This window comes from Eurosta solidaginis, chromosome 4 (assembly GCF_040869045.1).
Source record: "Eurosta solidaginis isolate ZX-2024a chromosome 4, ASM4086904v1, whole genome shotgun sequence".
Classification (NCBI taxonomy): Eukaryota; Metazoa; Arthropoda; class Insecta; order Diptera; family Tephritidae; genus Eurosta; species Eurosta solidaginis.
The window spans coordinates 19,810,079-19,835,021 of record NC_090322.1 but is presented as its reverse complement, the minus strand read 5'-3'; the positions used below and the strand labels follow the sequence as shown (position 1 = coordinate 19,835,021).

At 38.5% G+C, this 24,943-nt stretch overlaps 1 protein-coding gene across 2 annotated transcripts in view; it reads left to right on the top strand.

Annotated features, from left to right (window-relative positions):
* The first annotated feature begins 18,498 nt into the window (after positions 1-18,498).
* The window catches only part of LOC137249204 (zinc finger protein 665-like), a 146,921-nt gene continuing 140,476 nt past the window's right edge, over positions 18,499-24,943 (top strand). The window contains exons 1-2 of one of the 2 annotated variants that reach the window (XR_010952287.1): positions 18,499-19,374; positions 22,280-22,441. Coding sequence is in view for 1 of the 2 variants with exons in the window: in XM_067780506.1 (XP_067636607.1) it covers positions 18,593-19,374; positions 22,280-22,441 (944 nt within the window). In the remaining variant the exon portion in view is untranslated. The remainder of the gene's footprint in view (positions 19,375-22,279; positions 22,442-24,943) is intronic. The other variant, XM_067780506.1, reaches the window with a different exon arrangement.

Below are 24,943 nucleotides of genomic sequence, written 5' to 3'. Positions count from 1 at the left end.
CTGGCCTTGAGCTCGAATCGAACTTTGAATCATTTATCAATAGGCCGATAAAAACAAAACCAAAAGGTTAACATTTTAAAATAACTTTCGATAAATTTATTATAATTCTTTTATCTGACATTAGAAAAAGTAACAAATTTCTGTATGTTTCCTTTGGTTTGGCATTCACAAAAGATTTTGGAGAGATGTTTTAAAATTTTTTTCTAAATAAAAAGACGATTATGGCCGCCGAGGAGAGAAGTGTTTTAGCCATTGTAAATCTTGTGTCATAAGCCATCTTTTCATAGGCCGGGTGACATATAGTTTTGGCTTAACGAAGAGCATTGAAATCAAAGTTTCGAACACAAACGTCTCCAAATTTTGGTCTACATTTAAAATAATGTATCCATGGACTGTCTATAATTTAAATTATGTAGGATTATACTATTTTCACCTTCAAGTTACGCAATAATACCTACTTGGACTGCTTATGATTTCGGGGGCGGCATCCTTGGCCGAATAGTTGCTCCCAAACTGGTAGTGCTCGGCAACATAAAAAAAAAATGTAAGGCGCGATAACCTCCGAAGAGACTTTAGGCCAATTTGCGTCGTTCCCCTTTTAATTTTTTTACAAATTGGCGGGACCGGACGTACTTGTTTTGTGCCGACTACGAACGGCATCTGCTAGGCAGATGAATTTTGATCCCAACTGAAAACATGGTGTGGCAGCATCACAAATCACTGTGTCATTGTGGATAAGTTGTTTCTAATTTCCGCTTTCGGATTCGCGGTGCTGGGTTCAAAACGCGTCTTTTGACACCTCTACCGATATTTTTGGACGAGTTTCAGCATTTGTGAGCTAAAGTAAAGAATTACCCAATTCCAATATAGTAATGTGTATATATATAATAGGGGCTTATCATTCATTACGACGGTTATCCCGTCGTTACAACGTCGGTGAATTGGCATCATTGATTGCGTCGTTGCCCCGAAATTCTCCCGCAAATTTCAAAATTCGTCAGATATGCATCATTGTTTACGTCGGTAACCAAATTTCGACATATTTTGGGATAAATTGTACGAAGAAAAATATTGTCGGGAGAAATATTTATTCGCATAATTAATTAAAAAAACATTAAAAAATTTGTTACGTGCGGGGTTTTTGCCAGGCGGACGCATGCTCTCCCGATTGCCTCACCATCATGTTGCATGCCCCAGTCGTCGCGCAGGTATGCTTGCTTTTAGCACGAGCTAGCTCGCCGGACTACGGGGTGGTTCTTGTGACTCTGAGTCATGCCAACCGCACCATACGAGAAAAAAAAATACATACCTGATACTCTCCATGTTCACTCTAGGGATACCACGCTGCCCGGGAAAACCCCCCTTGGCCAGAGATGACGATTGGCCACCCATTCACAACCCACCCTTCCATGGTCGACAATGGCTAATGATATTGTTGCCGACCCCAATATGAGTGCCCGTATCTGCCCCTTAAAATTCACCCCCCCCCCCCCCCATACTGTCCACATGTCCGTCCGTCTCCCCCACATCTAAAAGAATATCGTCACCAAATCTGCAAAATTAACAATTCATGTTTATTATATTAATATGTTATATAAATACGTATGCTATCATATGTAGCTACGATTTAACAACTAATTAACTAATTAGCCTTAAAATGTATGTACCTGAACCTCCCTCCCTTTGCCCATGACCATGCGTGCGTGCATATATATATACTTGGGGTATGTATGGTGTGGGATCTATGGCAATACTAGCCGCTCTTTATACGCACCTTAACTGGTGCAACCGACACCTATTGCCCACGCCCTCTCCTTTATACGTATACACTCATGCCCTTGGGTGCCATATCATCGGGCACTACCTCTATTTCGTCGGAATCTTACGCTCTACCATATAAATGTAATTTGAGGTCTAATTCAGTGACCGATATTGTCTATATTCTATGAGCTACTCGGCTTATATAAATATTCGACCGGTTCAACCGGGTTTAGCTTAGGTGTACATAAATGCTTAACATATCAACTACTTGACCTAGTAGTATATAAACGTTTGATTCCTAGCTCCTGTACTTATTCTCGATTGTTTATCAACAATATTTGATCCAATTCAATTTTCATTCCTGGTTACATGGGTTATCCACAAACTTACAAACGTATATATGTGCTACCAACATTTGGCGTTATCGGGACCCTTTGCTGAGTGCAGTCACTGCTATATCAACACAATGACAGGAATACATGCGAACGTCGGTTCGCCCTCCCCAAGGAAAAACACAACGCAAAAGAAACCGGAACGGGTTAGGTTCCTCTAGGAGAACATCCGACGAATAGATCAAATTCCCACCCAGTCCTACAAGACGTCTTGTATCAGGGAATACTCTCAGGGTAATTGGATAACCCCGCGGTGGCGAATTATTACTCTCTCTCGGACCCCTCCCTATAATTGTTATTCACTCAAACTTGAATTATGAATGGGTATTTCGAGGACAAACCTACTTTGTTCGCGGTGCTACCGAACACTCCCCGAAATTCACCACCAAATATATGGCTGTGTACAAACGTATATGTGCTTCTACCCGTTACTAAATATATGCTTAAACTAGAAAAACCTGTAACCCGTCCGACCAGAGTACTGCTTCATTAGTTGGATGTGGTCCTGTATCGATATTGTGCTCAGATGAATGCTACTGAGGCTTCCTTAAGTGGTTGTGCCGCTTTCGGGTATGGCCCTAGATGTCCGGTGGTGTTACGCTCTTATATCGGTCCGGATAGGCCACCATTTGCCCCCCGCCTTTTCGCCACTCAATGTACTCGTAGGTGCCGTGGTTGATTCACCAACCGCGTGGCCCCGTTCGTCCAGGCGACACGGCAGCTGTTTCGCGCGGCTGGACCAGACTGCAGCTATGGGGACGAGATACTAATTCACTACCCCCGTATTAGTTACACTACCTTACCTCTTTTCCAATGCCGCTGACGAATGTCGCACACTTTACAAAAAGGTAAGTGTTGATGCAGGATGGCAAAAAAAAATTTCAGTGCCGACACGTATAGGCCGTGCCGAAGACGGTGGATTCTGCCCCCAAACAATTGCCAAACTCAGTGACCAGTCGGGCGGTGTGATACTTATTTTGCGATCACTAGGTAGCTTCCAAACCGTAAGTGGTGACCCGATAAATTTTGGTGGGAAGAAATTTTCCTGTTTTTGTTCTTTCTTTTATTGGGCGTGTGTGTTCACCTCCGCTGCTGTCGATTAAAAGGGAAGTTGGCCGCGGAAATTGCGCCGATAAGCGTGCAACTGACGTTTGTCATTTGCTGACATGACACGGACATGAGGTTGCCAGACTTTATGTCCCGATCCGTCGCACAGGGTGACCGCAACAAATTATATTATTTGTGAAATGGCTCGACCGGCAACAAATAGAGCGCAATACGGGAGACGGGTTGAAATGATGCAGGAAAGGCTAGACATTGCGCAAGGATTCCCAAACACATCAAAGGAGAATGTGCAGAGTTTCTGGGAAGAGGTTGATGTGCAGCTTAATAGCCTTGGTCCTCCGATAAAAGATACCACCACCTGGAAAAATGTACACAGGTTTGCTAATTATTTTTATTGGAATTTTTTCTCTATTTAACATACAAAGACGAAAATATTAAGGACACTTCCCATATAAATATGATTTTATAGGCGTAATACCTCCAAAAAGGTTAATTGTATAGATATTAAAATTGGTATAGAAATATTCGAGCTCATAGCTCTGAAAATTGAAAGTGTAATTGAAAAGTTAAGGAAAGGAAAAGTGAAAAGAAAAGGACGGGGAAATGGTAAGGGAAAGAGGTTATCAATACTGGTTATAGTTTAAACATTTTGGGTAGTACAATTATTCACGCACTTTTAATTAAAGTTTAAAAATTTCCCGACGCTCACAAAAAACCCTCTTGGCTGATAAAACGCCCTCTTCACGATCCATATTATTTAGCAGAACACCGCCGCTTTACGTGGCCATGTCTGCCGCCACGGTCCATTTTTATCAACTTCCGACCATGTACTGGAGAGCTTAGAATTTCCGCACGGTAATATATTTGTTATCAGGAAACTCCCCCTTTCGTTGCATACCTAGAATCGTGTCAAATTCGTGCGATTCCAAACTAAATCGCAGCAATTTTTGCTAACTAACTTACGCTTTATCGTCCATGTCAAAAGGATTGCAAGCGTCCCTCAACACTTTTCTTTGCACTCTTAAGCACTGAATTCACTACGCTGCTCTTCTAATAACATGGGTGCTATCGAAATGGAACTCATTTTGCTTTTATTTTTTTTTATTTATTAATTAATTTTAGTAAATTTTATTCCAACTTCTTTATTTTTATTTCGACAATATTTATTATTTATTTTGACAACAAAAACAGCTCATTTGAAGGGAAAAAAGCTCGAAGCATTAATTCGAAGTTATTCAGCCCGATTCTGCATTTCGACTTGGATTGGAATCTTTTCGATTTGGCAATTTTGGTATTCTGTGTTCCAATCTCTTTCGATCCAACTTCGAATCGTTCGATTTTGTGTATTCCACATTTTGATCGTAGTTCCGTTTTTCTAAGTTGCAAATTAGTTGTCGGAAAAATATTTTCTTTTTATTTTTTATTAATTTATAACATAATTTTAACAAAAATGTAAGTAAAACTTGTTAAGAAACGTAGAAGGCTTGATGATGATTGTTTTTTATGTTTTCAGGTCAAAAACAACATGTCGATGTCGAAGTCCTTGGACGTATTTGCCCCCCAAAAGTATCTAACACATACTTGAAAGCATCCTTATTAAGTCGAACATTTTTTTTGAACCTAAATAAGAAAATAAGTCATTAAACTTTACCACTTTAAGTTCAATTTCTTACAATTCGTCACACACCTCAAATGGATTACACAAATCTCGTAATATTTACCTTTCCATTCTCGCCTGGCCGTTTTCGTATGCGTTGCTTCCCAACCCCACAAATAATGCCGCGACTATTGATTCCATTATAATAGACAGCTATAACTTGTGTCTGTTCGTAGGGTCCAGTTATATGCCAAAGCAAGCTGCCGGAGTAAAGGACGGTGAAGCGAACACGTAAAGAATCCTTGCGGAAAGAATAAATAAATCTTTATAACAAGGAATTTCAGCGAACCGTTTACGACGAGATTGAAAACGCGAATGTCTGATGTAAATATGTACAAACTGTCTACAAAATTTTCCACACCTTCACATCCTTATATAATCAAAAAAAAATTGCTGTTATTAAAATGAAGACGAAATATAACACTTCTCCCAGCAGATAGTCTAGCAAAGTATTAAATCAAAGAAATTAGACGGAGTCTGCTACTGATGAAGCCATTCTCGAACTGAAAACTAAATCAAAGCATGAGGCTAATTTGTTTTATATTAGGTGTACTTGCCACTCCCTTAGTTTATGTTCAAGTTATGCGTGCAGGCCTACCGATGCGTATTTAGAGTTTATGGAACATATCGACATGCCAAATAAAAAGTGACCCTTACAAATTTTTTACAAGGACTCCTATGTATACATTATGAAAGTGACACTTTTCGTTTGGGATGTCGATATTTAAATTTTATTCACACAACCCAAAGTAAATTAAAGAGTTTAAGGAATTCCAAGACTATTGTGATGCTAAGCCACTACTACTAGGTATTTATTTAACTCGTTCGTTGACTCTGGAAGTGTCTTCTGGGCCCGAATTACGTATTCCGTGAACTGAATACTCGTCTCTTAAAAGTACTTATTTGGTATTACGTGATACGTGAACGAATAACTGCTATCGAAATTCGGTATTATGTGTTCAGTGAACGTACATAACAAATCGTAAACGGCAAAGAATTTGATACGATAGATAAAAGACGTTCGAGCGCATTTAAAATTTGGTATGGTTTGAAAATAAACGAATTAATTAATAAGCTGCTACATTTTAAATTTGTTTTTAAAAAAGTAAAGTGATCTTAATACAACTAAAAACGAAAATCTCAAGATTAATTATGTAAGTAAATAAATAAAAAAATAGTTAAAAGTATTTATAATATATAATATTGGTATTCCCAAAGGACGTATCTAAATAAGCTGAATTATAGGCAAAAGGAGATAATAGGAGTTTATGCAGCAGCATCCTAGCCTGGCCAAAAACGTGATACCAAATTGTGCCCAAGGTAAGGCGACATCTCAGCGATTGTGGGAGGATCTATCAAAAAAACTAAACGATGTAGGCCCACCTATGAAGGATGCAAAAATGTGGAGAAAGGTAAATCAAACAACCGATCGGAACCTCATCTGTTGGTATAATATGTAATTTTTTGATATTTATAATTTGTAGGCATATGCTGACCAAAAATACCAAGCAAAACGAAAATTAACTTTTAACCGGAGCTCGAAGTCTCGGACTGGTGGTGGACCTTACGAGGAGAAATTCATAACATCAGCGGAGGAAAACTTAATTGAAGCAAGCGGGTTAGAAGCGACGGTTGAGGGTTTGCAAACAGTGCAAACCTGGGGCAACATATCGAAGGGTTCTTCCCAACACCTTCTTGAATCTCCAAACGAGGTAAGCAAGAATTTTGACGCCATTGAGTATTTGCAGGAGGAGATGCCTTCAATTGAAATTGATGTAGACAACAACCCAACAACTTTGACAAGGAAGATCAAATTTAATGATTATGATAGTGAAGAATATAATGCCCCGTCCACTTCGAAGAGGGGGCGACAAGTTGTTGCGGATCCAAAGCTAACACTTTTGGAGCAAAATTTAAAATCGGCAAATGAGGCAAAGCTCAATATGATGAGAAGCTTGGCAGACTCGTGGAGATTCAAGAGAGGATGTTGTAAATCCAGGAGCGGGGGCTTCAAATAAGGGAAGAAAAACACAAACGTTTTTGTGCCCTGAACGATTTAGAAATCGAACTTAGGAAGCGGCACTTAAATCCATTTTCCGATTCCGAATAAAGGAATCAAATTTTGTACGCGACAATAATTTTTATCATATATAATTTATACATTTTTTTTATATACATAACTAGCCTACCCGGCAAACGTTGCCTTACCCAAAAATTGGTTTTCCTCCATTTAAAAAGTGAGCCCCATCTCCCCTTTTCACTCAATCCCATTCTCTTCTACTATATTTTTCTTCTTATTCTTCTCCATACCTTATTAATTTATCTCTCTCCTATTCCAAAACGAGCCCCCACTCCTACATCTACTCAAACTCCCAGTCCCTCTAAATATCCCACTTCAATACCCATTCTTATTCTCATATCCACTCCAGCTCCCATCACAATCCCACTCTCCCACCTCAATCTCTTCATATATGGAGTTCCCATACCAAATATTGAATACCTGTTTGAAATTATTGCGGAAATGTAGCGAATTAAAATTTTTAATAATAGGGGGCGTGACACCGACCATAATTCCGAGGCTGTACAAAGTTTGCCGGGTCAGCTAGTTCATAATATTTTTATTATATACCCAACAAGCAAAGTAAACGTAATATAAATTTATAAAAAATTTTCTCAAACAAACACTAAGCTTGCAAAACGATGATTTTTTGTTTACAAATTGTTTAGAATTAAGCGTGAAATAATCGAAACGGCTCGCTGCTTTTAAGTTTATAAATGTAAACTTATAAAAAATATCTAAAAGAAAGTTTGTTATAAATGGTTTACCAAAGTTTTTAATAAATGATAATTTTTATTTCTATCATTTCAGAAAATATTAACAAATATATATGGGTATATACTAGGCCGGGTCGATTTGTGGGGAGACAAAAAAATCGTCCATTGCTCTGTGAAAATCATATTCTAGGGATCAAAATAAGAAACTTTGCCGAAGGAACCATACTTCTAAAACGAATTCTGATGTCCCCCAATTTGGGTCGAACTTTTGGGTAGGGGCAAATTTTGAAAAATCCCACTTTGACCCATTTAGAGTGCTCCAATCGAGCCCAAATGTATGACCGACCCCCACTAACTTTGGAGGCCCGACCCACCGATGCCAGTGGCACACCCCCTGGAACCCCCCTGGGGGTTCACCATACAAACATTTCAAAAAATCGCCGGTTTTGCACTTTACATGAAAAAAATCAGCACAAACATATCCATACCAACTGAAAAGAGGTACAACACTGCGTATACGTAACATTTTATTATTACGTATAAACAAATAAAAAAAATTGCAATAAAATAATTTGAATTGTTTGTATGGTGAACCCCCAGGGGGTGTGCCACTGGCATCGGTGGGTCGGGCCTCCAAAGTTAGTGGGGGTCGGTCATACATTTGGACTCGATTGGAGCACTCTAAATGGGTCAAAGTGGGATTTTTCCAAATTTGCCCCTACCCAAAAGTTCGACCCAAATTGGGGGACACCAGAATTCGTTTTAGAGGTACAGTTCCTTCGGCAAAGTTTCTTATTTTGATCCCTAGAATACGATTTTCACAAAGCAATGCGCGATTTTTAAATCGACCCGCCCTAGTATATACATATGAACTAATTCTGAATTTCGTGCATACATTAAATGAAGAATGGCTGCGATTCTAATAGGATGTAGGAGAATCCTGAAAACGGTTTGAATGCAGCCATTCCCTCACATGAATAAACGTTTATGAAAATAATTTTAAATTTTCCAAGTTGAAGAAATAGTTTTCTCGTCTTTTTTTCTAAACATTTACAATTTACTTTCACAGCTAAATTATTTATAAACATTTGCTCTCAAAGCTTATAAAATGTTTTCTGGAAAAAAAAATATATATATATATATTTAATACTGAAAAAGTTTATATAACGTTTAACGCAACAAGTTTAATTTAAGTTACTTTTCAAAACATTTACAGAAATGCCTGTTGGGTATGTATATAAAAACTGAAATGAAAATGTTGAACCTTATTTAAATTTTGAATGAAAAAAAGTTTGTATAGTTTTAAAGGATAGTATTTATTATATATGTATATATATGTGTATATATATATATATATATGTATATATTTATTGAACATAAAAATTTCATTGAATTCCAGTCATATTTGTAAGAGCTGCCGTACCTTTTTTAGTATAGTTATTTTTAAATACTATAAATTTAGTCTTACATATCACGTAATGATTTTAGCTAATACATATATAAAAAAATACATAATAAAGATTGTTATTCTTTTTATTTGTTATCTTACAGGTGCATATCGTTAGCTTAATTCGCAGAGGCCCAAATCAATAGATTTTTCACAGATTTTGGTATGATATATTCAAATAGACCCCAGTAAAAATATGAAAAAATTATAACCAACAACAGCGGCGTTTTAAAAAGTTATTTCTCCATGTATTGAATATAAAAATATAAGGTTTTTGCTTTTCCTGAGAAATGAATCTTGTATACTAACATAACGGCACGATAAAAGTTTTGCGTTATGTTAGTATACAAGTTGTGGCAAAATACCAACATTTTTTTTCTTGGAAATACGGAGTGGCGCCTTGTCCCAGCGAGTTTCGTTTCACTTAAATTATTTTCATTATTTTTAAATTATGTCAGTATATATAATAATAATTAAGCCAGTTTAAAGTTTACAACTTTACTCAAAATTCGGAAAATTTCACGAATTTATAAAATAAATCCTTATATTCTTCGAGTCTTTTCTTATATTTTTCCAATTGAATTTCACAGTCTTTCAATTTATCGTTAGATTTTCTAAGCACGTCAACTTCATCTTTAAGCTGCATTAACTTCTTTAATAAAAAAAAATAAAATTAATACGTGAATGAAAATAGCAAATCTTTGGTCGCATTATAAATATGGACGATATTTACTATCAGATCGTCATTATGCTGTTGTATTCTTTGAATTTCCTTTTCTTGCTGCTGAACTGCAATTTCAGGTCCTCTCGTGCAGCATCTTATTGCATAAGGTCTTTCTTCATTCGATCAAGCTGTCGACGAAGTTCAGAATAAAGTACAAAACCAGCTTGAACAGGACCCAGTGATACAACATCATCACCAATTTCAGCAGTTGTATTTTCCAACCGATGAACTTCATCCTGCAGTTTATTGAGCTCTCGTTGCATGTTAGATTTTTCTTTTATGACTAATAAAATTTGTAAAATATCAAATTTCAAAAAACATTTTTAAGTAAAACTCAATTCCACCAAATACCTTTTTATCAGATTCAATATACTTTTGAGCCAAAGCATCTCGTTCTTCCTGCAATATTTTATAATCGAAATTAGCTATACTTGACGAACTACGATATGGGCAGTCTCCATGCCAAGTTGACTCAAGATCTTGTAGTGCTCGCATTATATTAGCTTGAAGTGGTTCTTCCAAGCACATTATTTGTCGTATATAATCTTGCTTGGCAGCACAATTTACTGCGCAACTAGTACAAGCTGTAACAAAGCTCGAGCTCGCCAGGACCACATTTTTCGGCAATATGTTGTAAATCAGCTCGAGGAAAATCTGCAAAATGAATAACGTAATACATCGCTGTAATAATCATATGTATACACCTACAATAACTTTCTTTAAATTGCTCATCCTCAAGCGCAAATTTATTCCTGTGTTTATTTTGCACAACCAAGCACCTGTAAATGTAAAAGATTATAATAGTTTATTTAGTTTTTTCTCCTGAATTTCTCTACGTTCTACTCGATAAACGGGGACACCCCGTGTGTATGGTAGGAAGCTGTCATAGCTCGCCGATGGTAACATTGGTATCCGACCATCTACCCATACTTCTCCCGCTCTCGCGATCAGCTGAATTCATTACCCCAGAAAAACGGACTTTTATAAATTTAAAAAAAAGGAAAATGGAAAGACTATTAAAAATACACTGATAATCGCTTTGCTGCTCTCCCAATCCCAACTGTTGCCAGTCACGGGTAGCGTGCTTTCCGCGTCAGCTCGTTTAATTCCCGTTGGGAGAATTCCGGTCACACTTTCCAGCGGACACCGCAACTTTAGCGAGAGAACGCTACTTTATAAAACAGGACGACCCTATCGACCCCTAAATAAGGTACATAAACAAGGGCATCAGACAGCTTGTGGATGAAGTGTTGTCGGATTTGTAAAAATACGCGAGCGCTTTTTGCAGACAGTAAGTAATGCATTCTACGGCTGACAAAGTCAGACAGCGTGTCCCCAATTACAATCACCACCAAAGAGGTTGAAGATGCTATCGTTCATGCTAAACCATTTAAAGCAGTAGGCCTAGACGGCATATCCATGCCGATGCTCAAACAACTAGGCAAAGAGGGATTTAATTATCTAGCGCATGTCTTCAACCTGTTCCTGTCCACTTTCGTCATCCCCGAAAAATGGAAAATTGCCAGGGTGGTTCCGCTATTAAAGCCTGGGAAACCAGCTAACATAGTATATTTTTATTGTCCGATATACCTCCTATCACCATAGGCAAGACACTTGAAGCCATTCTGCTTCCGTATTTCACTGCAAATTTGCGTATTGCCAATCATGAGCATCGATTTCGAAAACTACATAGCACTACCATCGCGCTAAAATCCATTAACACGCAAATAATTTGCTGATCAAATCAAATACCCCACCATAGGACAGTACTTGTTGCGCTAGACCTATCAAAAGCTTTTGATACGGTCAACCACGGCACGTTGCTGCAAGACCTGGATGAGTCGTCCCTTCCCCCAAGTCTTAAAAGGTGGACCGCAAATTATCTGCCTGGTCTGCAAGCATTGGTGCAATTCAGAAACATAGCATCTAAACCCAGAAGAATTAAACAAGGGGTACTACAGTGGTGTCCTATCCCCACTTCTGTTTAACTTCTACATATCGGAGTCACTATCGTTTCCTACGCCGATGACTAAAGGCCCAGGACCACACATCGATGAGCTTTGTAATAAAATAAACAGCTGATCTCTCCAGTTTCTTCGCCTCGCGAACAAAATCATTGGCAACCTTATTTACAACATGGACGGATGCCAATGTTACCATCGGCTGCCAGTTGACGCAGTTTACGAGTTCTGCGCTCACGATTGAGATATCTGGCGACCTGTGACAGCTTCCTACCATACGTGTGGGGGCGTCTCCGTTTATTGTGCAGAACGTCGTTTCTTCTATTTGATCCGCCAACATCTCACCCCTACTGTCCGCCCGCAAGTTTGAGTGCCTAGATCGTGATGGGCATTGAAATCGCCTAAGATAATTCGATTGTTGCCCATGAGTAAGGCTCTGATATTAGGGCGGTTTCCACTGAGGCAACAGGTGGCAGGAGGGATGTAGATGTTGATGATTTCTAGGTTTGCATCGCCTGACCGGACAGATAGGCCTTGACGTTCTAAGACATTGTCCCTGCGGTCGATGCCAGGATCAAATATATAATATTGCACAGAGTGGTGTATAATAAACGCGAGGCCGCCTCCATTTCCGCTCTCGCGGTCTTTCCTGTGCACATTATACCCAGAGCAGGTCTGCAATGCAGATCTTGCTGTGAGTTTAGTCTCTTGAATCGCAGCAATGCGGATGTTGTGCCGCTTCATGAAATCGACTATCTCCGTAATCTTCCCAGTTAGTCCATTACAGTTTAACTGCAGAATTCTGAAGTGCATAAGGGGAGACGCCGCCACTCTGGGGGTAAGTGACGGGTGACTACGCCTGGGTTGTGGAAGGTCAGGACGCAATTGCTGTTGTGGCCTTGGGACTGGGCGCCCTTGGGCAAGCATTGGGGTACCCGGATGATTTGGGTTTGCGACCTGGCAACATGGCGCGATGAAGCCCGTTGGGGTGTTGCCGTCGCGGAGACCAGAACATCTAGGAAAGTGGCACCACCCAAGGCAGGAGCTGCATTGGCGGATGTCGCAAACATATATCTTCTGTGCTGGCAGACGATGCAAACGGAGGTAGGGACTAAGAGTCTGTTTCCCTGACCTACACGATTGCTGCCGGAAAAGAAGAGGGGGGGAGGGGGGGGGGGGGGAAGACGGGGCAGGGGCTGATGCTCAGCATTGCTACCGACTCTACTACGAAGGTAGTAGTTATGACTGGTAGCAGCTGTTTGAGTTGTTGGCGCCGTGGGGCGCGAGCAGCAGCGGGTACTTGTTGTGGCTTGCTGAGCTGCTGGAAGGTAGTGGGGACGCTTAGGCGTAGACTGTGGGACGCCCTTGGGCGTGAACAGCAAGGAGCCACAAAAGATTTATAAAAGTTACGTGGACGTCGGGTTTTGGGATCAAGCCCAGAACAACCTGTCCGATGCAACCATCCCTTACACGAGATACACTGAACAGAGTATGACCGTCCTAAAAAGATTCTTTTCCGGCAGATGCAGCAAAACCATTTCTCAGGACCGGGGTCAGGAGACGGACCCGGAATGGATTCGATGCCATCCCGGAGTAAGAGAATATGGAGCAGTTCTGCTGCAAGGAGCTGCTAGGAGGATGACAATTTGTGGCAGGGACGCAACAAATTAATTGGGGTTACACTGAAATGACAGTCCTTGCTCGGGAAAAATCCCGATTCGCTCCGGAAGCGGCTGGTGTTAAACCTGTTTGGGGCAATATTAAAGCCGTGCAAATCCCCTTATTCCATTTTTTTTTACGTGAACAATACATGTCGTTTGACGCCACTTCCGATATTGTTTGGCGAGTATTAGCAATCCACCCCTGTTGCAAATTGTTACATATAATATTTACATATAACAGAGAGGACATAAATCTCTATTTGTTATGGAAACGCATCTTCTATGGAAGCAGTAAGGAAGGCGGTCGGCATGATATGGTGGTGCACAGTGGGCTAGTCATTGTCGGGGCGCCAACCTTACTGTTCCTGCGCCATAATCAGAAAAAAAGTCATATCATGCCTTAAAAAAACTCAGCTGTCAAATTTAAAATAAACTTACAGAAGCGCAGAGCCCGACTCAAAACGCTTATAACTTCAAAATTAAAACGACATCCGGCCGAACCGGATGCCACGGACAGACCGTTAACATTCAAAATTTCAAAAATTCAAAAAAAAAAACGAAGAAAAAGAAATTGACGCAAAAACAATTACCGAACCGGAGATGACCGGTTACTAACAGTTAAAATCAAACTCGAAAAAAACGCTGAAAAATAAAAATACAAGTAAAAGCTGAAAATTAAAATAAAAAAGAAAAGGGCCGAATATAACTTGGGGGCACCGGGGTGTTGTTGCGACGCCCGGTGCTTGTCCCACCCTTAAAACCATGGCCACCGACGCACCTATTTTTCGGTGGCCCCTTACCTGTAAACCCTATGTGCCTTCTAAATCGACAAGACTGTCAGCGTTCCCGTTTTTTTATAACAAAGTTTATTCAAAATTCATTATTATTTTAAACCTTTTCTTTGAAAAATTATTGGATTATTAGCTAAATTTCTAATATAAAATATACTCTCTAACAACAAAGGTATTCTAATTAATTTGCTTATATTTTGTTAACCATAAAATATATATAAAGTTCTGGCTAGTTTTGGTTATTATCGTAGGGGTTGATGGTTGTGTTGGGTGTTGGTGTTGTTGGTTGCGAGTGTATATAAGTTACATACATACATACACCTACTATTTTAGTGTTATAAAGTTTAGCCCCTTATTCATTTTGCCCTTAAAGTACATTATTACAATAATCACTTATTATTTGCTTTGTCTTTTTTTTTGCACTTACAAAATTATTATGTTGTTGTAGTAGAACTTATTTTTGAGTGTAACAAAATATCAAATTGGTATAATGCGCATAGTATAATGATAATAATATGTAATATGTACTAAGAAAATTTGTTACAAAAGCAATAAAGCTGAAATTGTGATAGCAATATGTATTATAAGCACGTATATTATTTTTTTTTGTTGTTCGAAAGATATTGCAAGCAATAGTGATTCATATGTATATGTATATATATATATATATATATATATATATATTGTATTTGTATGATAATAAGAAAAAAGTTGAAATCTTTTAGCCAATTCGTGCATAATCGACCAATGGCAGCTGTCGCAATTTTTTTATAAAAATTTATGTTTGAGCTCCAAAAATGGAACGCTAAAATTTTTCAAATGATAAAGACAGCTTTTTATGAATAAAAACTTATAGAGCTAATTTCAATCATTTTAAAGCAAAAAAAAATATATTAAAATAATAATAAAAAAAATGCATGCCCCTTGTTGTAAAGCTAACAGTTTCAAGTATTCAATAATAAAAGTTGACGAAAAAAAATCGACCCTTTTTAAATAGTTTAACCGGGCTGTATAAAACTCTCTAAGTATTACTTAGAAGTGTCTTTAACTAATTATATCTAAGTTTATACATGGCTCCGTGGGCCTCTGCCGGCGTGGTTACTGGTGACGTTGTTGTTGCTGGTTAAGTTGTCGCGGTTGGTGTTGTGGCGCGCGGTCTTGGGCGCGCTGTGTTGGTACTGTTGGTGGTTGTTGCGCTCGGTCTAGCCGTACTGGTGGCGGCTGTTGTTGTTGCTGGCGTTGTATCATATGCTGCTGCGTATGGAGTTTGTGGGGGTTTTGGTGTACCTTGCCATAAAAGCCGGATGCATGTCCTACCAAAGGACCGTCAAAAAGGAAGTAGTCATATGTATAGCTAAATTTGCGTACAGTTTCAAACGTCTTGCGGAATGAGTGCAACTTATTGAAATCGGGTTGCGATGAGTGTGTTAATGCCAATGATACTACAACTTCACACAATTTAGTTATTCCAGTTATATTTGTTATTTTCCCAATCAGCTGCGGTGTTGGTTTGAGTCTTCCGTTGAGGAAAGCAGTGGTCGATGGCAAAAACAGATATTCGATAGAACAGCTGATCTAGTTAGTTGGCTTTCCAATTGATCACCTAGCAATTTCGCTTGTGCTTGTACTATTATAAAATTGTTATTTGAATTCGGACTTGTCGATGCCGTCGTATCAGCAAAATTGATGATAGAGAATAGGCAGCGCAGGCAATGGCGATCCGCTTCCAAGCAAATCTCTTGTATATAATGATTAATGCACTCATTTGTTTCAGCAACGTTTTTCTTGTTCAGTTGTTTGACCAAAATACCAATCTGCGCTGGCGTGAATTTCAATTTGTTCACCGCTCAAGGCTTTTTTTTCCCCAACTTATTTATCTCCTTTTTTCCCTTATTTGCTGATTAGCAAAATATATGTGCCTATGCATGCGTATGTTCGTTATTGAGCCCCAATTTTTTCATTACTTGTACTTTTTCTTTTTGGCCGGAATCTCGTGGCTATCCTTTTGCTTTTTTGGTTTCTAAAAAAATTTTCACACCTTCTTGGTTTTACGGCCGGAAACTCATGGCTATCCTTTTGCTTTTTTGGTTTCTAAAAAGAAAATTTCACACCTTTTTGGTTTTACGGCCGGAAACTCATGGCAATTTTTCGCTAGTGATCGCCGGTCTTTTTTTTCTTGTTTCGATACTTTTGCATCGCAACTTTTTGGTCCCATCACTAGTCACTAGGTGTGTTCGCACGAAAACGCTCCCAAGTGGATCGTAACCGTAGACCATAACAGCAGACCGTAACATATTATATGCAAAAGTGGAATGTATTCCAGCGTAAGAGGCACAGATTGGAATCTTCCCGCAGGTACAATTGTTTGGACAAACTACTTTTCGTTCCGGTAATTCTATACGACAGCATGACTCTCTTATTACACGTCCTAAAATATTGAGAAGGGTGTCAAAAGACTCGTTTAAGATCCATGGTCGCGAATCTGAAAACGGAAGCTGACAAATTTGCCTTTGAGATTAGCACAAGTTTTATTAATTTAATGCTGAATGTGTCATGCTGCCGTATAGAATTGGGCTACAATTCAATTCGCGCACCATTAACGATTTCGGACAAGATTATTTTATTGAATTCATTAGGTTTAAGTAAATTAAAATTGGTCCGAGGAAAAACTAGAAGCATCAGGAAAATGAAACACTTAGTTTTGGCAACTAGGAGTATCTCTCTACCATCTTTTTTATATTTATTATTAATTGTGCACTCATCACTAGAATTACCTGCGTTAATTTCTTTGGAATCACTTCTTTTTCCCCTTTTCTTCCTTTGTGTCTGAGAGTTAATTGCGTTTCTGCTATACAGATGTCAAATTCAATATCAGTTACAGAATTAAATATTTCTATGTATTTCTGACCTGCACTAAAGAGTTCAATCAGAAAACGCTAGTCTGCTGATATTATACCAACAATATGAAGCACATTTTGAGTAATTTTAGGTACAATGATTATATCAAAATATTGGATATTTGAAAAATTTCAATGTACATAATTTAAAATACTAATTATCTTCACCCAAGGAATATTTTTTTATTGAAAGTAAGGCAGAAATATTTTTTGAAAGCGCTACCTTTACAAATGCTCAACGTAGATCTTTTACAAACGCTTTGTGCCAAATTATTCCCGTTGGAGAGAGTTTCTGCCCAGAAGCTTTAATAATAACATTTTTGACAAATTTATCGTACCTAGTTAAATGTCATCAAAATTACATTACTCCACAGTTAAGACTTTTAAGACCTTTCAATGGTTCGTCTGAGGACTGTGGCTGGATTCAATAAATGTGAGTTTTGAAATGTATTTTCTTTATAAGACAAATTATATGGAAAAAATGTACATTTCAAAGCTCGCACTTACAGAATCTAGGCCATGGATGGGAAAACTGAAGCGTGAGGGTGTATTGGTAAACGGAAGAGTAAAGAAGGACTGATTTTATGATAAAGTTGATATGACCGAGCTCTGGAGAAATTCAGTTTAAAAATAAGGCTTTTATGTAAATAAAACTGACCTAGTTTGACTTGTCACACGGGCTTTCCCCTAAGGTTTTTCGTTAAAACTTATATTTATATAAGAATTTTTGTTAAAAAATAAAGTGCGTGTGCCTTTGAACTTAACCATAAGCTAAAATTAAAGGTTTTATAAAGAATTCGGCACATTTGTGAATTTTTTGTAAACGAATTGAAGAATACTGTGTGCGAATACTCATATGACTATGAGAAACGCATAAACTACAAATATACATGTATAACGCTGCCAAGTAAGAGATTCTAGAAGGGGAAAAGTCTAGGCTTTAGTAGAAATATGCGAATGAAGCAACGAAGAGTATAAAGGCAGTGCAAGCTGAGTTACGAGAAGTGAAGTTTAATTGGAAGTATAATTGTACTAATCCCAAAGTTGTCTAATAAAGACCATTTTGCAATACAGAATATTGGAGTGATTTATTCAACAGTTAAGCGATTCGTACGTTAGCAGGAGCTTGCAAATAAGCGGCATTTCCCTAAATTCGTTACAATACAGAAATTTGGCCCAGTTCTTTGAGTTTTGGTCCTTTTTTTTGAAGAATTTCGGTCCTAATGAAAACAAGGCGTGGCTACCGTGAATGCGAGCGTATCGAGTGTTTATCGATACAATTACGTTTCTCCGATACCTGAGTAGTCGATGTAAAAGTATCGACTACAAATTTTCTTGGTATCGGGACAAATGTGTGAATACCTAAATGCTTTTTACTAGTATCGTTTCATCCCTAACTCTCCTTGCTGGCTTACTTGTGTAGTTTTAATAATTTTTACCGTAGCAAATACATTCACTCAAATGGATAAAAGTGAATATAGATCACAGATAGATTATCTCTGTCGGGCCTGTATGATTCAACTGGAAGGCTTCACGTCTGAAGGCAGCACTGAACCACAACACCAATCCATCTTGGAAACTATTGAGGAATGCGACGAATTACGAATAGTTGACTTGTTAACCAGCACAATACCCCAAATAGTGGAAGTGCAGCTAAGTGACGAACTACCAAAAAAAATTTGTTGTAAATGCTTGCACCAATTGATTAGTGTGTATCGGTTCCAAAAATTGTGCGTGCAATCCGACCATAAGATGCGAGAAATGGTTTCTAAAAAATGGGATGATTCAAACATGTCGATGATGGAGGCAGAATTTGACCATAAAGTATTACCAAACGACACAGATTCATGCCCGTTGATCAGCTGCCAGCCCAAATGCACTGCTCGAAACTCACTTCTTCCAGAAATAGGAACGGTTCTTGAAGGCAGACAGCAGACAGTGGATTCGGAATCAGCACAATTGAGTACTGCTGAGAATTTACTAAGAAAAGAACAATTACTGGATTATTGTGAAGACTTGCAAGGCGAGTTAAGCGAATTTATCAAAAACGATCCCATTGAAGATGATAAAGAAAATACTGAATATAGCGACACAATCCAAGCGCCAGGCGAGTTAAGCGAATTTATCAAAAACGAACCCATTGAAGATGATGAAGAAAGTACTGAATATAGCGACACAATCCATTCAACAACCTTTGTAACCAAAGAAGAATTTACTATGGAAAAGCAAAAAGTAACTGTGCCGTAAGTGATTATATTGCTAACTTTTTGTGTTATGTATGCATATCGCGCCAATTAGCTCGTCCCCAGCCAACATAGGATACCATAAGGAGCTGCGTTAGGATACCCAGCGCAATGCCCGCATCACCTTAGGGTGGCCCGGAAAATGGTCGAATTGGAGCGTATTCAACGTAGAAAATAGTATTTGAAAAGTGCTCTTTTTTAGAGAAACTCATTACTTCTACTTTGATGAAGTAAAATTGAGTGGACTACAAAACTGCATACATCGAGACTTTCCTGCAAATTTTGATACTTCTCGATTATTGAACATTTTTGAAAACATTTTTTAGTTTGCGTAGTTCGTAGTTGAGTAATAACCCTCAAAAGGGCTGGACAAGATTATGTTTGAATTTCTATTTGTGATAGAAACCCTACAGACCAAATATCGAATCCCTACTACATCGCACGTTTTTTTTTTGAAATTTGAGATTAATGGCTGGCTGGGTTCTATGACCGTACAGAATCAAAATGGTCATTCAATATTGTCGTTTCATTTCACATGCTCCTCTGTTATTCACAATGGCTCCGTTATTCACAGAGCTCCGTTATTCAAATATTTAAGTTTCGTTATTTCTCGGAATGTTAATTTTTTATGGTATTTTAAAAGGTGTCACGCCAGGCACAAAATCAATAGAAATTAGGTTTTTAAATGCCACCACGCCAGGCACAAAATAAGTAATATTTATGTATTTCAAAGTTATTTGTAACACTGATTCCTGTTAGGAGTGCAAAGACACCATCCTGACTCCAGGTCAGGGAGGCATTGCAACTCCCAACTCCGCCAAAACGCCAGAAGGAAGCACAAATCCAACCTTTAAATTTTCAGCTTAACTAAAAAAGCCCAACAAATTGTAGTTGAGCCGAGGATGACACTGCACGAACACTTCGCCGAACTGACTAGAACGGAAAACACATCGCAGGTTTAATTGTAAATTGATTCAACTCAAAATTTTGACTTTTAAATTTTTCGATATACCAACAAAACCAGCTAAGAAGATTATGCTGACATTTATAGAATACTCAGAAAGACCAAAATAGGAGACATATATGCCTTTCAATCTCAATGGTATAATGGAACTCTATGAAAAAATAAAACTTTGTGTTTTCCCAACAAAATAAATTTTTGAATTACATCTGTTGAGTTTAGCCTGTTACTGTATCCAGAACGAAGTTGAGCTAGAGAGTGACTTGCGTTTCCCTGGGGAGTATGCGTTCCTCTTCCGCAAGTTTTGGGTACTGTTCTTTGAGTACTGGATTCACCGGCAATTCCTGACATAGAGGCCCGTGCTTATGTGTTTTGGCTTCATACGGCTGCGTTCTCAGGTGCCGTATTTCCTCATAGCGGATGTCGCTGCTGGCTTTGGGCGGATGTCGCAAACATATATATGCTGTGCTGGCAAACGGTGCAAAAGGAGGTAGGACTAAGAATCTGTTTCCCTGACCTACACGATTGCTGCCGGAAAAGATGGGGGAAGAAGACGGGGCAGGGGCTGATGCCCGGCATTGCTCCCGACTACTACGGAGATTGTAGGTATGAGTGGGAGCGGCCGTATGAGTTGGTGGTACCGTGGGGCGCGAGCAGCAGCGGGTATTTGTTGTGGCTTGTTGAGCAGCGGGGCTGCCTGGAAGGTAGTGTGGGGCAATAAGGCGTAGACTGCGGGGCGCCCTTGGGCGTGAACAGCAAGAAGCCACAAAAGGTTTATAAAACCTACGAGGACGTCGGGTCCTGGAATCTAGCCCAGAAAAACCTGTCCGATTCAACCATCCCTTGCACGAGACACACTGACAAAAGTATGACCGTCCTAAAAAGATTTTTTTCCGGTAGACGCAGCAAAACCATTTCTGAGGACCGGCGTCAGGAGACGGACCCGGATTGGATTCGGTACCTTGCCGGAGCAAGAGAATATGGAGCGGTCCCGGTTTGTGGGAGGGATGCAAAAAAATAAATGGGGTTACACTGAAATGACAGTCCTTGCTCGGGAGTTGCTCCGGTACATAGAACCGACTGCCTTGGGAAACGATCAAATCGAAGCTGTTGATAATTGCTTTAGTACAGAGTAATTTTTATACCGCTGAGTGACTAGGGTCTCGAGATATAGGCCAAAACGTGGACCCGGATAGAATGTGTGTGTAATATGGATATCAAATGAAAGCTGTTGCTGAGAGCTTTAGAATAATTTTCATTGTGATATTCGATTTTGTCGCATCAACGTGGCAAAACTGATAAATATACATGCGAAGCCGAAATAGCGACATAATAATACCCACATACCTATTTACATACATCCTATTCGATTTGTATTTACGAACCTTTTTTCTGTGTAGTAGACCAGAGACGGACTGGGGCTGCGATTAGCCCTAGGACTGGGACTGATACTCGGAGTGGGACTGGGACTCGGAATGGGACTGGAACAAAATACATAGCACCCTCTGGGGCTGGAAATAAGGGATGAAGAAGAATGAGAAGAACTTGCTAGAATAGAAAAGGAGCAAAGAGACTGAGAAAGAGATAGAATGAGACGAAGATAGAGATATATAAAGCAAAATGACGGCGGGCGGAGTGAATAAAAGGAATAAGTAAAAGTGAATAGGGAGAGGGTAGAGTTGGACGGAAAAAGCTTATTAAAATGTATGCAAATAGACCAGATTTAGGGGAGAACAACGTCTGACAGGTCTGCTAGTATTATATAATAATTAAATTATGAATTGACGTTAATTCCATTGACGTTATTGGAAGTCAACTTTTATTAAACTCTATCATGATAATATGCATCTAACCTATTCTTATATCTTAAAACAACTTCGTTCCTTTGATTATCTGTTGTTGTTATTGTGATTATCTGTGTTATCTTGTTTTTTATTTATTCAGATGTAAAGAAAATCTTGAAGAAGGCAAACAAGTTAAACATCAAGGCAACGAACTCGAGTGCGATATTTGTGGTAAATGTTTTTATCGAAAAAGTTATTTAAGGGAACATAAACGAATCCATAGCGGCGAAAAGCCTTATAAATGTGATATTTGTGAAATGCGGTAAGTTTTCTTATGTAACATTTACACTGGACCAAAAGCGTCAGTTTGGGTTCCAAATTCCATATGCGACGCTTTTTAGAAATAATTTGATAGTATTTCATCGCATTTGGCCTGAAATTATGATCCACCCATGCGATATATTTCTTTATCGTATTTAAAGTTAGTGCATTTTCTTGCGATGCATTTATATCCTGACAGTCGAGTAGGAAAGGTAAAAGACGATGCAAATAACGCCAATGTAAACCCTTTGAAAAGGGGACTAACACTGAATCCACAAACACAAAATTCCCAGCTTAAAAAAACCCTAAAATCATCAACCCCAACACGAAGTCTGCGTACATTTTTGGGGTAATGTCATAAACTCGCAAAAACCAAAAAAATATAAATAAATATATAAATAAATAAATTTATCTGTCATATGAAGAATTGTGCAAGTATATATCATGAACCAAATAACAGATCTCGCATTAAAGACAACAACAAAAAGTAAAACTTCCGTGACGTCACGCTTTTGAAATATGTTTCAAACGAAGTGAAATGTAATAAATAGTAAATAGTAAGAGACAAAAAACAAAGAATATTGTTTGAATTGGACTTTAGTTGTTATTTTTTGAAATTTCTATATGCGCAATAAAATCCTTAAGTTACTTGTTGCCAGGTTGTTGTTGTTGTTGTTGTTGTTGTAGCGATTAGGTTACTCCCCGAAGGCTTTGGGGAGTGTTGTCGATGTGATGGTCCTTTGTCGGATACAGATCCGATACGCTCCGGTAACACGGCACCATTAAGGTGCTGGCCCGACCATCTCGGGAACGATTTATATGGCCACATTAAACCTTCAGGCTCCCTCCACACCCCCAAGTTCCATGGTGTTTCAACAATTTTGTACCAAAGAAAGTTAAAGGCGTTGGTGGCGTACATACAATACATACATTATGTATATAGGGGTTGATCTGGCTAGATAAGAGTTTTACCTATACGGTATTCAGCTGGAAGTTGTGTCACAGCGATTCCCTGGGGATTTGGCTTTCTTCAACTGGGAGCTTCGGATATTGGACTCTGAGAACGGGGTTCGCCTGGCATTTATCGGCTAGGACATTTCCGACTCTTTTTTGGTTCACGTGGTGAATATGGTCGCTGAAGAATTGGTCGATGATAATGCCAAATTTCATAAGGCGGAAAAACACGAAAGACTCGGAAGATAGTTGTTAATTTTACAGCAAAGTGCATAGATGACAGGGCAGGACCTGTTGCAAGTATCGTGTAGAAAACAATGGTAGGTACTTCGGGTGGTAAAGCCAGCTTTGATATGTAAAAATTACACAATAGTGGGGATGTTTGGGTCCTGAACTAGACCGAATGCTATGCATCACCACAAACGATTAAAACTCCCTTGGCTTAGAACTTGATTGAAAATAATAAACAATCTCAAGGAAAAAATCAACTTTTACGAAATTGAAATTTTTGTTCGTTAATAAAAATCGTAAATGAAAATTTAAAGAAAAATAATAATTGAAGAAACCTAAAAACTTCAAAAGCGGCACGTCATTTGACAATAACTTTTTTCCTAAATTAAATTACATATACACGGTTGTGGCATTACGGGATCTTTAGTCATTGGTTCATGAGTATATATGGGGTATTCCATCCCATTTCGACCAATTTTGAACCAGACTCCATTAGAATTGGCTGAAACTTTTTCTTCTTTTTCTAGCTTACGAAAGACGTTTTTCAGAAGTTTTTAAAATTTTTTCATCCAACTCAAAAAAAGTTATGAATTTAAAAAAACACCGTTTTTGTTTTCAAAATGCTATAACTTTTTCAAAAATTGACCGTTTGGGATCTTTTTTTTTTATACTCAGTTGAGCAGCGCTCACAGAGTATATTAACTTTGATTGGATAACGGTTGGTTGTACAGGTATAAAGGAATCGAGATAGATATAGACTTCCATATATCAAAATCATCAGTATCGAAAAAAAATTCGATTGAGCCATGTCCGTCCGTCCGTCCGTCCGTCTGTCCGTTAACACGATAACTTGAGTAAATTTGGAGGTATCTTGATGAAATTTGGTATGTAGGTTCCTGGGCACTCATCTCAGATCGCTATTTAAAATGAACGATATCGGACAATAACGCCCACTTTTTCGATATCGAAAATTTCGAAAAATCGAAAAAGTGCGATAATTCATTACCAAATACGGATTAAGCGATGAAACTTGGTACGTGAGTTGAAATTATGACGAAGAATAGAAAACTAGTAAAAGTCTGGACAATGGGCGTGGCACCGCCCACTTTTAAAAGAAGTTAATTTAGAAGTTTTGCAAGCTGTAATTTGGCGGTCGTTGAAGATATCATGATGAAATTTGGCAGGAACGTTACTCTTATTACTATATGTCAGCTTAATAAAAATTAGCAAAATCGGAGAACCACCACGCCCACTTTTTAAAAAAAATTTTTTTTAAATTCAAATTTTAAAATAAAAGTTAATATCTTTACAGTATATA